Below are 14,885 nucleotides of genomic sequence, written 5' to 3' on the forward strand. Positions count from 1 at the left end.
CACACCTACGTACACACATGCGCACACTCTCTTCCTCTCGTTCGTACACTTTCGTCGGCCCCTCTCTTTTCTATCTCTCCCTCTTTCTCGTCGCACGATTGTTTTTTTAAATCCTTTTTCCTTTTTTCTTTTTTTTTTTTTCATTTGTGTTTGCCTGTTTATTCTCGAAGATCCTATCTAAAAAAACCCCCACATTACTATCTTTCTCTCGTTTTCTCTCTCTCTCTCGCGCTCTCTCTCTCTCTCTCTCTCTTTCTCTCGCTCTCTCACACACAAAGACTAGCGTTTTTTTTAAACGATCCAAAATAAACTAAGGGCACTTTTTAGTGGCTTATGCCCCTTGTGTCGTCAACGTCACGTGTGTTACGTTCCTTATTTTTTTTTCTTTACGTTCCTCTTATCTCGAGCTTTTTTTCATTCATTTTTTTTTTAATTTTTTAAATTTACTTTATTCATGAAAAATCTAATTCTGACTTGTTTCTTGTGTTAAACTTTGTTTTATTACAGCACCTATTCGACTTCCTAAGAGTCTCCCTAGATCTCTTAACTAACTATGACACAACTTGCCTTAACGTCTAAAAATTTTTTCTTCACATTACATACTAAACGCCTTCTTTTCACCTCTGCCTTAAAAAGTACTCTCGAAATTCTACAAATTGATCCTCGCGCGCGGATTTAAAAAGAGACCTCAGCGTCCGACGACATCGTTCCCCCTTATTTCTTTTGCTCTTATCTTTTTCTCTCTCGTCGATCTTGGAAAGATAAGCAATACGCACGGGGTACGTGTCTCTCGTTCCGTCGTAGAATTATATTACAAATTCCGCTTCCTTCGTCGGTTCGTTTGCCGTCGAACACGAAGGACGAGCAGAGTACAAATGCAAAAAAGAAAGGAGGGACGAGGGGGGGGGGGCACGGAGATGCATCGGAGGAGGAAGAGAAGGAAGTGTGGAGGAAGAAACTCAAGATGTCTCGAGTAATTACTGCTAAGTCGCTTAACAAACACGTGTAAAACAATGACTTAAAAACTTGGAAAGCTAAGGACTGTACAAGTCGAAGTACAAGACGATGATCTAATGTCACCTCGGACCTCGTTTTATCGCTTTATCGCTAATTCACTCTTTCTCTCTTTCTCTCTATCTCATACATGCTAACATACATCGTATTCGCTTTCATTCTCTTAAGCCGATTTCGACTAACGTTATTTTATTCTTAAAAACATTCTATATTTTTTACGCCTCGCCTTCTCGTCCAATCAGTTTTTCGCTCCCTCTCATCTCCTTTTCTACAATCAGCCTATCAACTACAGTACGCCTAATCTAAAGAGTGTCTACGCGCGAAAAACTCTAGAGAAAGCTTTACGGAAAGCAGCATTGTCTGCAACGGCAAGAACCGTTTTCCTGCCCGAAACTTGTTGGCGGCCGGGCTGCGGAAGGCTCGACAGTTCTCGCGGTGAAAAGTTCTTAAGAACTTGTTAGAGGCAAAGAATCGTATAGGAAAAAAAATTCGTATGATTATTCGCGTCTAACGTTCATGTGGGAGGATCCCTCGAATGACCGGAGTCGGAAGGAATCGTTTCCGTGCGTTTCCGGTCCTCGGATTGAGGGTAATTTTCTACCGCGGAAACCCTACAAGCCTCCGGTACCCTATCGAGTTCAAAGAGCCCACATCCGGCCAGCCCACGCACCCGACCCGCGGTGCGCAGCAAGCAAATAGTTCCTTACTATTTATACAATTATACAAGTAGTTCATACATATATATATATATATATACATATATATATATATGTGTGTGTAGAATAATATATATATATATTTATCAATTAATATGAATAGCCAGTCAGTCTTGACGGGTGCGAGGTGCATAGGCTGAACGGTGCCCCACGCCCGTGCCCCCCGTGCCCGCGACAACACACAGAGGGAGGATAGGGGACACGGGGGATGAGAGGCATATTCGTATCCTAACTACTATATAACTAAACTATTATTCTACCTATCTACGTCTATTTATAAACTTAGCCGCTTCTTAATCCGATAAAAGATCGCCCCTTTTCCTATTATCTCCTAATCCGAGCGAGTCCTCGCTCGCTCGTTGCTTATCCTACGGTTTTTTTTTTAAATCATCATGTTCAACTCTACCTGTATGCGAAAAAACACGTCGCCGCAAGAAAAAAAAAAAAAGAAGACGCGTCTCTGCACGTTTTTCTGTACATAATAACTATACTCTCGCTCGCGATCGCTCTTTTTCTCCTTTTCTCTCTAGCTTTCTTTCTATTCCGGCTACCCTTCTTTTCCGGTCACTCTTGTGGAATCTAACTTTTTCCATATCCGGGGATGCTAGACACACGATAGATTATATTCGCTATCTTGATCCCTTCTTCTTTCCCTTCTTCGACCCCTGAACCAGTCGGCGCAACTATTACTGCTGCTCTGTTTACTCACTTTTCTCCTTTTTTTCCCTTTTCTTCGTTTGGTCAGTCACGATAATTACTTTAGTTACTTTTTTTAGTGTATACAAGAGTCTCTATTTAGTAAAATTCTCAAAATTTACTATTAAAATCACATGTGGATTTTTTTGTCAGTCAAGTGGTGACAATCTCGCCTTGTGCAATAAATACACAATACGCACTCGCTAATTAGCGAGTCTCTCTCTCTCTCTCTCTCTCTTTCGCATTTTCTTCTCAGTTTCCCATCTTTCATTCACTTTCTTTCTCTCACTCTTTCGTACACGACCCCTTTCATGCAAAAATCATTCTTCCTTTCACACTTATCCTCTGCGTTCTTTTTATTTACTTTTTACCTTAATGCATGGACTCAAATCGAGTAATAAAGTCTGTTTCTTAAAAAATAGCTCGTACTCCGCCTTTCTACTTCTTTGCTCTCGGCTTTTTTTTATTTTTTCGTCAATTTATCTCTCTCGTTCTCTCTATTTCTCACTCTCACTCTCTCGTCATCGTGATGTACCAAAATAAACTAAATATATTATTTACTTCAAGTCTCAACAGTGTAAAAATCTTTCATACGTTTAGATGACGTCAATAATAGTAAATCGTTAATTATAATAATACAGCGCTATTATTGTAATATTATAATAATAACTACGCGACGCGACTCGTCTCTCTCTCTCTCTCTCTCTCTCTCTCTCTCTCTCTCTCTTCACTAAAACTCTATCTAACTACCTACTCACTGCTGTTTTTCATATCAGTTTCTCGTGTGTCGCGCGAGTAGTCCGCGGTTCTCGCATATTTTTGGTAAAAAGCTTTCCTACACACTCTCTCTCCCTCCTTATTGCTCTTTCACTCAATTCTCAACTATCAATCCTAAGTCGGATCCTAACGTGAAACTCCGCTGGATGCACGAATAATGATAATAGTAATAGTAATGATAATGATAGTGACAATAGTGATGATGATGGTGACAATAGTGATGATAATGGTGACAATAGTGATGATGATGGTGATGGTGATGGTGATGATTGATATAGGAGAAGAGACATCCAGAAGAAGGGGAAGAGATGGAGATCTCGTTGGACGCAGGTTGTAACGTGAAGAATAATCACGATTGAAACGGGACTCAACACGAAGGTATTTAATCAAATCAAGTAATATAAGCGTTTACTTTTGCAAATTTCCAAATTTTTGAGAAAATATACTCATTTCGGTAAATACAATTATTCGCGCGGTCGCAAAAGCGCTCAAGAAGTTCAATCTTCCTCGATCGAATTTTCCATTTGATCATTTAGACAAATATTTATTTTATTTACAGCCATCAATTTCGACATCTCGAAAGATGACAGAGTGTCGTCTCGATTACTCTCCCCTCAATCTGTCTGTACACGCGTGTATCTGTCGTGCATACATGTGATGTACGGTGTAAATCGATGCATCTATGCGTTTTTACTTTTCGTCTTTCTGTTCTTTCTCGACAGTACATATATATATAACGGTTCTTCCGATAAAATAAATTAATTTACATTCTAGTTTCTCATCATGTAACAAACCTACTTTTTTCCATTTTTTTAAATCTCTTTCTTTCTCTATTTCAAACACATTTTCAATCATCCTTCCTTTCTCTCTTTCTCTCTCTCTTTCTTTCTCTCCATTCTTGTTACTTAACCTGTCGCGATTTGATTTTCCTAGATTTTCTCTTTCTTTTTAATATTATTATTATATTACGGACTGCCTTTGTGCTGTGTGTGAGTGTCTATTTCTTTTTTTAAATACAGTCCGACAAAAATTCAATTCAATAATGTTATCACGCGTCACAAAATCTATTAAATTGACAACGAAAACAAATGTATAGAGATTTAATACAAAAACAATTACAGATATATTAATTAGAAAATTAAGATTTGGCTTCGCATCAAATTTAACGATGCGTAAAAATATATTATAACGATTTTCTCCTGCATATATATATAAATATCTCTCTCTCTCTCTCTCTCTCTCTCTCTCTCTCTCTCTCTCTCTCTCTCCCTCTCCCTCTCCCTCCCTTTCTTTTATTTAACGGATCTGTGTGAAAAGGCACGATTCTAAAAAAAATATCTGTATTCACTGTACAATTAAAAATTTATATCGATCCGTTTTTAACTTGTAATAATCGTAAATACAACGCTCTAAAAAGTACTATTTCATTTTTTTTCTTTCCGTATTTCGTACAATAATTATACGTAAATTCTGAAAATTGCATTTTCCCCTTGCTCTCGTTTTAGAAACAAATTTTACTGTCATATTTTTCTTTTCCCGGTTTGTTTCCGAAATTTAATCCACAATAAAAAAATTTCATTGTCATTAAAAAAAAGAAACAAGGAAACGCACACGATAGAGATGCATGATGCCGCTAGAAAAGTTAGTGTACTTCCAGAATTTTTGATTAAAAAAATATCTCCGCATAGTGATGCGCGCATATATATATATATCCAGTTTTTGGAATGTTTCTGAATATAAAAACGGAAAATGAAAAAAGGAAAAAAACTCAAAGATACGTAAACTTGATGAGGGTGCGGTGGTAAGCGTCCGTTTTGTGCATCTTACGTAATCTGCATGCGAGAGAACGGATAAGGTGAAGTGCTATCGCGAAAAATAAATTGTATTCACACGTGTATGTTTCTACACCGTAGACAATCTTCGCATATGTTTCGAATAAATATCTCCTTTTTTGAATCTCTAAATTGCTTCTCTCAATATCGTCCTGAAAGTAGTGCATCCTCTCTTCTCTCACACATTTTCCCTCTCTCTCACTCTCGCTTCCTTCTCTCTCTCTCTTTCGTTCTTGCTGTATATTTTATTATTATTTACTATTATTTCCTCGGGAAGAATTCTTCTTTGTATAATTCTGAGCATTACTTTTTTCTTCTTCTTTCCTCGTTTTTCTTTATAATTAACACATCCACACGTACATTCTCTCTCTTTCGCTCTCACTCATTAAAATACTTATTCATACTGTCGAGCTCTCGAGATTAGATTCGATTAGCTTCTGTCATCTGTCCGTAGTAAACATAATACCTAAAGTTACATCATGGAAGCCTATTAGCTTGACACTAAATTGTTCTTCGTAAATAACTTGGTTTTTTTTCGTTACTGTCGTATATTATGTCTCTTTCTCTCTTTCTCTCTCTCTCTCCCTCTCTCTGTATGTGTGTACATGAGAGTGTACGTGTTACCATCACGTAGCTTTAATGGAGCCATAACTAGTATGGAAGCACGTGTCATTTCACGCGGACGACACGTAATCGTGCTCGTACTCATCTTCCTGTACTTCTTTCAATTATAATCTTTCTCTCGCTCGCTCATTTCCTCTCGCTCTTACACATTCTCTCAACATTCACTCTGCCTACTCGTTGCAAAATATCATCTACTTTCCTCTATTTACTGTTGGATAAAACGTATAAAAACGCTGGCAAGTCAATTTATCGTGAGGAAGAATCTTATTCGTTACGTAATGTAGTTTTTGTTTCAAATCTATTCTTCTTAGTATAATCCGCTTTCGTATTTGTTGCCCTCCTTCTGCGCATATCTTCATAAGTCAATCAGTAAGCCTTTCCTAATTCACGTAACCCTTAGCGCGATCGTACATCTGTAACCGAAAGATCTCTTTATTGTCCATTTGTCGTCTTACTGTGAGTTAAGAGATTTGTAGTTTGCCACAGTATTGCATCGTAAGGCATAAGAAGAAAAAAGAATTCTGACCTATTATAAACCGTGGCCTACTTAGGCTGTTGAGCCTGGTACTGCTGATAGGAGTCGTCGGGGGACGCTGCGTTACTCGTCTGCTCCGACTCGCCCAGTGGCATGGTGTGAATAATGCTAGGAGCGGGATAAGTTGTGTAAGGATAGGGATGCGGGCTCGCTATGTACTGAAAAGAAGAAAAAGACAGTTATCATTTGTCATTGTTGGCTCAAATCAATTCGTTCTAGAAATACAAATGTCCGAGAAACTTCTCAACTTCTGGAGTCTCTTCATTAACTCCAATAATTTTCATCTTTAACACACTCTAAATATCGGAATATTTAAAACATTCTGAAGCGTCAAAATCATTCTATATATTATATTATAGAATAAAATTTTTTTATTTTGTTATAAATAACTAGATGTCAATTTTTTAGATGTCTTTCGGAAATTTGTGTCAAGCTGTTAAAAAATCGAAAAAAAAAAAATAAACTTACGGAACCAGTGCCAAGATGCAAGGTAGACATTTGCGTGGTAAGCTGAGGAATCATACTGTATTGTGGATTACTAGGATCAGCCGATGGTATCATCTGTAACAGAGACCAACAAAATCCGATGATGAAGCAGAAGCAATGACAAACTCTATGATATTACAATGAGAAAAAATTCAAAAAATAAAAAAAAATTTGTAACACAGCAAAACAATGTAAAACATAAATCGGACGTAATAAACAAAAACAGTGCGTGTCCAAAAATACGGTTTGACAACAATTGAGTAATTTCGTAAACATACGAATGTTTCAATTAAAGAATAATTGTTTCTACCAGTTGTGAGAATAAATAAATGCAATTCTATTTTAAAAGTAAAAATATTAGTTTAAATATTTTATATTCCAATTTGAATATTAAATCTACAGAGTTTATCGCGTATGTATGCAAAATTACAAATTCTTGAATCAAAATTCGATACAAAGGCATTCTCTTCTATCCTATGTGCAAAACAATAAAAATAAAATGAACGAAAAGTGTATAAAAACTCACGTCGACCTGTTGCATATGTGGCGGGGAAGGGTGCACGAGGTAAGGAGCCACCCAAGGAGTGCCCGGCACACTGTAACCAGGCAATGCCTGACTGTAGTGACGACTGTACTGTGTAAGAGCTGTCGTGGGAAGCATGTGAGTTGTAGCAACACCGTTCTGACCAACGCCACTCGTGTCGTAGTTCAAAGTCATATTCTGAAAAAGAACATGAAAATAATAAAAATTGATTGGCACATTCTTGATCATAAAATGATTACTTATAAAGCTTTTTGAGATTTGTTTCTAAGATATACAAATATTTTTGAGATATATAATATAAAGGATTAGATTTGTATTTAAGCCAAAAAATTCTATATATCAAATATTTAGTATATATCACACTTGATATAACATAATTTATATCCTATCTGTGTTTACTATTTAAAAAAAGAAAAATATAAGTACATTAAGTTGTCTATTAATCTAACCAACATACGTGACATTTGTAAATATTTTATAATTATAATTACGTACCTCTCCAGTCTCTCTCCATATTGTACTCTTAAACAACGATTTCTTTTTATTTCCGCCATCAGCGAACTTAACTAATAATGGATCCTTTGCGCCTGTTAGTGCCTTTCCATTAAACATTTGTATAATTTGTTCACATTTCTCTTTGGATTCCATTCTGTAATGCAGTTGTAAAAACACCAAATTATTCATAAGTTGTAATATATTAACAATAATAAATAATTTATTAAGATCGTATATGTGAATACACAACAAGTGAGAATATTAAAGTGTATAACGATCAAAGCTGGATTTTTAATGTTTAAATAATTCAATGTGAATTATATATACATATATACTATATTGCAGCCATTCGACCTGTGCGCCGAATTGATTTTCCGGACTTATAAACGCAATTAAACTACTGTAATAATATCACAAAATAAATTAAATTGACAAGCGAATTTTAATAATTTGATGTTCAATTTGATATCATATATTAGAAAAATGTGCTGAAAAACTGTAAATAAATTTATTGCAAAAAATATTATCTCGGGCTTGACCGAGAGTCGAACTCGGATCTTTTGTATTCTATACGAGTATCCTGACCTTTTAGATTACCGAGGTATATATAATTCACATTGAATTATTTAAGCATTAAAAATCCAGCTTTGACCGTTATAGATGTTAATATTTTTACTTGTTTAGTAATGTATTATTTGAAATCAAAAGAGTCATAGCAAAATAATTTAAAATACGATTCACACCTCAAAAAAGATAAAAGAGATACTATCACAGATTTCATGCGAACCTTGTGAAGCAAATCTGAGGCGCCAGGTGGCTCGATGCTCGGTCCGCGGATTTAATAATCCGTGGATCCGGGTTCGATGATCCCATCGGCGCCTCATATATGCAGTAATTTTTCCTGCGTTTTAAGGAGCAAGAACATCGCTCCATCTGTAAATCTACAAGTTAAATGCTAGTACAGAAAAGAAGACTAATACAGAATACTAATTTCATATAGAAGGCATACTATTCGTGATTTCTCCATAAAAGTGTGTCTTCTGTTCCTCGGGGAGGATATGCGCAAATTTATCGTTGCATGGTATTGTGACAGTAACTTATATATATAAAATGAAGAAAGAAAAAGTAGAAACCTTGCGAATCCAACTCCTTTGCTCTGGCCGGAAGTGTCGCGCAGGATACGGGTAGAGATAACTTGTCCGTATTGAGCGAGTAATGCCTCGACGTCGTTCTCTTTAAAGGTCAGCGGCAGGTTGGCGATGTACAGATTAGTGGGATCCTGCTCCTGTTGCTGGGAAGAGAGTAAAAATACTATGCAATTACATATAACAGGGCGACACAATGGATATAATGATTTCCAGACAATTCTGAAGCGGATTATCATTTTAACTTCCACGACTGTCGTTTCTATCGCCGCTCTCTGTGGGTTCGATCGATCAGAAATTGATGCACAGGCAAGACGAGACGATAATGCACAAATTCGAAACCGATTGAACACGTTTGCAAAATCTGTCCAATTATTTCAGTACCATTATTACATTGTACTGTTTATTACTTTCATCGTCATCATATATGTATCAGCGCAGAGTTATAAAAAAATATTAAGAATAATCTGGTGACAAATGAGTACGTTGCGACTGCGCAATTTTTTTGCTTAGTCTGGAACGTTAAAATGATATTCGCGAGTTTATCGAATGGCGACTGAAAAAATAATAACACATGGAAAGGTTTTTTTTTTTTTTTCAAATGTTATTCTCCAAAATAACGAGACGTTTCTAACCGCGATAACGCGGACACGTGCGAAAAAATAAATCCAAATTCCGTACGCGTGAAAAGTATCGCTAGCCTCGTCGTAAATAGCACAACGTAAAACGTTTCTACCAACATTGACACTACGAGGAGACCATTAAGCAGTAATCGCCGTCTAAATTTCGAAGAAAGAGTGCAAAAATAGGGAACGAATGGGTACCGAATACCGGTATCGGAACGTGGAACCGACTGGACGATTATTTAGTCTCAATGTCGGAAGGTAATCATGCTTCATGGCAATTACGTTACCACATTCTTGGTGGCTCTCTAAATTTGCTTGCTTCTAGGGATGCATTCGATTCATCTCTTTCGACTAACGTACTTCTACCTCTAAAAATACGGCTTTTCGTTTTCCGCACGCAAAAGAACATGCTGTATAACGCGAGTATTAAATTATAAAACCATATACACATACTGTACACGTTAAAGTTCCTCGTAAAAAATCGAATTTTTGTCAAAAAATCGTGTCGTTTTTTTATGGTTCAGGATAAAAGTCCCAAGAAGTAGACACGACAGAGATAAGAGAAAATGCACGTAAATAAAATCAGACGTAAAAGTAGTCCGAACGAGGATATAATACAAAACGAATAAAAGGATTAAACAGGAATATATAAAGGTATCGAATGTAATAAGATACAATGTACAAATATGAAAAAAAAAAAATACAGATTATAGGACCTCTCTACTGCGGTTCTTTCTACCAAGATTCTGTTAATAGATTTTCTATTTAATTCATACAAGATAACGAGACAAATACGTCACCTATGCATACACTTTGTCGCGTTTTTTTTCCTCGTAAGACAGAATTGGACAAATTTTCCCGTGTATTGTGCACGTGAGGTGAAATTTGATGCGAAATGTTCGTTTGCGCAATGATAATCGTCTCGAGTTACCGTGGCGTTTCAAAATTTCGTGACGTATGTAACCGATACACATTATAAATTTATCACAGAGCGTCCGCAAAAAAAAAAAAAATTAAAGATACGCGGCCAAATTTCTACACACCGGCAGCATTAAAAAAGAAAATAATCAAGAATAGTACCTATATACGAATAACGTACATCTATCTTCACGTTTCTAATGTTATTTACATGTGTCGAAAATCGTCCTCATCATTTTTTACAAATAACCATTCAAAGCGGTAATAAAGAATAGGGTCAAGTAACATGTGACATTTCATTGGAAACAGAAAGAGAGAAAGAGAGAGAAAGAGAGAAAGATATAGAGAAAGAGAAGCATGATAAAGAAAAGCACAGGCATTTTTACGTATACATATATATATACATACATATATGTATATACAGTTATATATTGTATATGAGTAATGAACAAATGTGGAGAAACAGAGCAACTCTTGACGAGTATAGTGTCGCACAAAACACATAATATATGTGAAGTATATGGACGTACATATACATGTGTTCATGCTCCGATTTTCTGTTTATTATGAGTTTCACAGGAGAGTATAAGATAAATAGAACAAAGGAAGAAAAGGAGGGAAAAGAAAAGGAAAAAAAAAAAAAAAAAAAAGAAATGAAGAGAATGCAGAAAAAAGTAAAAACGTATGCATGTCTGAAGACTGATGAGATATTATGCACCCTCAAGCATATTTCGAGATCCACCACTTTTGTCAACGAACCAATCAAAAGTATTCTACGATTACTTGAGTATATACTTATACTTTACGACAATTTACTTCAATCTTGCGAATGCATTAAAACAAAAAAACAAATAATGAAAATATCATGATAATATAAGCCAAGCTGATGGCATTTTAATATATATGTATATACATACATACATACATACATACATATATATGTACGTATACATACATACATATGTATACGTGCATGGATATCCACGTGCGCATATGTATGAGGATTGCCATGGAATGAGACAGTGTCGATTATTAACGAAACGAAGCTTATTTGTTTTTTTCGAGTAAATGCGTGCAGATTCCAAGTCCATCGACTTTCCATTTCCATCGACAGTTTCAATCGCACCGTCTTCCATTCCGCGACATCCTGGTATATATCAGATACAGTAGGAACTTGATTATATCGAATACTATTTGACCAAACGTTTGATAATTCGAATAATTAGAGAAAATATGTAAATGTCCGAACGGACGTTTTTTCGTAAAAGCGATCGTCCAGATAATCATTGACCGTTTCTCACACCATTCGAATACTCGGTTAAATGATATTCGAATAATCGAGTTCTGTTGCATTATGTCTTAATTGTACTTTTTATATTCCGATAGAACAGTTTACAAATTCGTAAAGATACGACCTATGCTATCGGGAACTTTTCTGTAAGATTCAACAGCTTGATTTATAATTGACATTTTCTCTCGAGTAGTTTTGTTCATTTTATCTGATTCCGATTGTTTCTTTTACTCCATTATCTACGACTCTTTGTAATTCTTTGTAATAAACATCATTTTATATTTATATAGTTATTATTTGTGCGGTTTAAAACAAATCGATTCTGTGATCGACTCTTTGATCTCTTTTTTTTATGTAGTACAAGTAATGTTTAATTACCAAACTTGAGGTCCCGTTTTTTCTGAATCTTAAGACTGGCTCCCGAATGCACTTCGCAACCTGTAGGTGTGTATTTGATTAAAGTGTGTGATTAATGTTTCATTATATATTTGTATATAAGAGAAGTAAGACAAGTGTACGTGTGAATCCGACCCAACCAACACCCCTCGAGGAAAGACAACGCCTATATCCGAACCGCGTAACCATACGATTATAGGATTTACCGAAAAATTATATACTGTTTCGCTTTTAGTTATATCATATCGCATGCGATTGACATCATTATCATTATTTTACACAGCTGCTGGTCATCACACCCCGTGCTTTTTACCACGGTCAGCTTAAAGGAACTATTCCATTGGAGTTAGTCGTACAAGGACAAATAGTACAAACAGGCGGGAGGCCGATACTCTCTCGTTCGGCAGTGTGTGCTTTTTCTTTACTTATGATTGTCTCGAGCAGGATTTAATGCAAGAGAACGTAAGACTGAGACGACTGTCGCAAAGCAGAGTCAGGCGAAATGCAATCGAATCTTTGATCAGCTAATAAAATTAAATCAGCATAATTATCAAATAAATAATCGCGAATCATATAATCATTTTTTATCAAGAAAAAGAAATAGACGATCACACCGCCGAACACTGCTATCGAGTCGACATTGACAAGTTTAATCTGATATTACGGTTTAAGGTAATTACTCTTTTCTTTAAACTGCTAATGTTACACGGAAACATAATAAACGTTACACAATATATTGATGTTACTATGCTAGAGAGCTACTACTGATACGTCGCTTGTGCTGCCATACTTCAATATAACATTTTTCTTTTTTCTTTCGTTTTATTGTCAAATCACTTAACGAGCAAAGTCAAGCTCCAAGGGCGGTATTCATAGATGGAGATAATCTCATAAAATATTTTTTGTCTCTAATAGCAAACATATTTATTATATAGATTTAAACTTATAAATCTCTTGCTGAGTTAAATTTCTGCTGCTAAATAAATTATTATTTAAATAATCGTAATTATTAACTGAGCCATTCAGTCTCTTGTTTATTATATATTAATTACCGATTCAGTAAATAAGCTTCAAGTAATTAATTGAATTACTTTGACATCTGGCAAATATAATACAATTATAAATGCTATTTTTCATAATATATCAGTATTATCATTGATTATACGTATAAGTTACAAAAAAACAGATATCGACATAATAGGGAAAAAACGTTACATTAAATATATTATTTTATATAATTAACAGTTTAATTATTTATCAATTATTTGACGATATAATTTATATCATTTATCTATAAATCAAATAATATTTGAAGCCTATGAGCTTCTAAAAAATGAAAAAAAAAATGAATATTAAATAATTAAATAGAAATTCATGAAATCTCACAATCCTATATTAAATAATTACTATGAATACGACCTTATATGGATATCGACAGGTTATTGAATTTTCTTTGAGATTCGAAATTAATGCTGAAATTCGCAGAATGCAATTCTCATGACATGACGATTGTAGACATAATGTCGACATAGCATAGTATCGGCTGTATTTGGCCGAGGTATAGCAGCAAGCACCGATAAAGGTCTGGTAGGTAAGGTACGTAAGACAGAATAACAGACAAAGTATCAGAGAAAATTTCTAGATAAATGAAAAAGGCAGAGAGAAACAGAGACAGATTCTCGATGGAAACAATATTACAGTCCCCGATATATAGAAAGATACACGCACAGAAAAATATTTATTGGAAATATATGCTTGTCGCTATAGAAAATATAAATTTTCTACCGAATTGTATGTATTAAATGTATAATGATTTACGATTGTTTTTTTATAACTTCTATTGGATACTTTGGATTATCTGAAATTATATTTGCAAATTTTAATTTTATTAAATTTGGATGGAAACAAATGAAATCTACTTGTAGAGTATATAGTAGTAAAAACTGAATAAAGTTTATTAATATAAATGCGCAAAGCGATACCCTGCCGTGCACGAAAACTTAACTTCAAAATTACTCTTTAATAAACAAGAATTTATTAAAATAAAAATATGAAGTAATTTAAAATTTAAAAATTATACATATATATGTAAATTGCAATTGATAGAAATACGCTAATATTTAACACTTGTTTCGAACACTACAAGCACTAGAAGAGAAATCGATGTCGAAAAAGCGTCTTGTTTCATACTCGGAAATACCCGTGAGAAGATCTATCTTAATCGACTCTCCGGCGAAACGGCTTCACGAATAAAACGGGGCGACGAGAAGATGAACGAAGAAACAGATGGACAATATAACAGAATGACAGAACAGAATAAAAAATGATACAGACAATAGAAAAAGAGAAAAAGAAAGAGAAGAGTGAAAGAGAGAGAAAGAAAGAGAGAGAGGTTTACTGTTACTTTGGTATTACTCTGTACTTGCATGCACAACCACGTACACTGTCCAGTCTACGGAGCAACCAGATACCCACTTTCGCCATCTGCGCTTGGATGCCCTTGGCGACCAGTGCTTTCACAGCACCCTCTGCCGCCATCGGTGACTCGAAGTCTACAAATCCGTAACCTACAACACAATTACGACGGTATAAACCCCCGCTGACAATTTTATCATGCATAAGAAATCGTAAAAGAGAATATTTTGTTTATCACATGTATTTATTACGATTTGAATAGAAATTCTCTATAAAAGTTCGCATAAATTTCATTGAAAGAATTACAAGATAAACATTTTGAAACAACAAACTTCGTATGTGAATTATAATATGTATATGTATATGTATATGTAT

General features: G+C 35.1%; 1 protein-coding gene and 1 long non-coding RNA gene across 2 annotated transcripts in view; both read right to left on the reverse strand.

Moving 5' to 3' along the window:
• Nucleotides 1-128: 128 nt before the first annotated feature.
• LOC108745760 lies at nucleotides 129-4,265 on the reverse strand. The gene is made up of 2 exons (XR_001939119.1): nucleotides 1,117-4,265; nucleotides 129-741 (listed from the first exon to the last, which is right to left on the reverse strand). It is a non-coding gene; the product is annotated as an uncharacterized LOC108745760 (long non-coding RNA).
• Nucleotides 4,266-5,599: 1,334 nt separating this feature from the next.
• Nucleotides 5,600-14,885, reverse strand: part of LOC108745705 (protein alan shepard) — a gene marked incomplete at its 5' end in the record, with an annotated part of 14,326 nt that continues 5,040 nt past the window's right edge. The window contains 6 exons of the mRNA XM_018482013.1: nucleotides 5,600-6,072; nucleotides 6,186-6,352; nucleotides 6,663-6,755; nucleotides 7,207-7,401; nucleotides 7,720-7,873; nucleotides 8,853-9,010. Of these exons, the coding sequence (XP_018337515.1) occupies nucleotides 6,203-6,352; nucleotides 6,663-6,755; nucleotides 7,207-7,401; nucleotides 7,720-7,873; nucleotides 8,853-9,010 (750 nt within the window). The remainder of the gene's footprint in view (nucleotides 6,073-6,185; nucleotides 6,353-6,662; nucleotides 6,756-7,206; nucleotides 7,402-7,719; nucleotides 7,874-8,852; nucleotides 9,011-14,885) is intronic.

The sequence above is a fragment of the Trachymyrmex septentrionalis genome, unplaced genomic scaffold (genome assembly GCF_001594115.1).
Source record: "Trachymyrmex septentrionalis isolate Tsep2-gDNA-1 unplaced genomic scaffold, Tsep1.0 scaffold148, whole genome shotgun sequence".
NCBI classification, from domain to species: Eukaryota; Metazoa; Arthropoda; class Insecta; order Hymenoptera; family Formicidae; genus Trachymyrmex; species Trachymyrmex septentrionalis.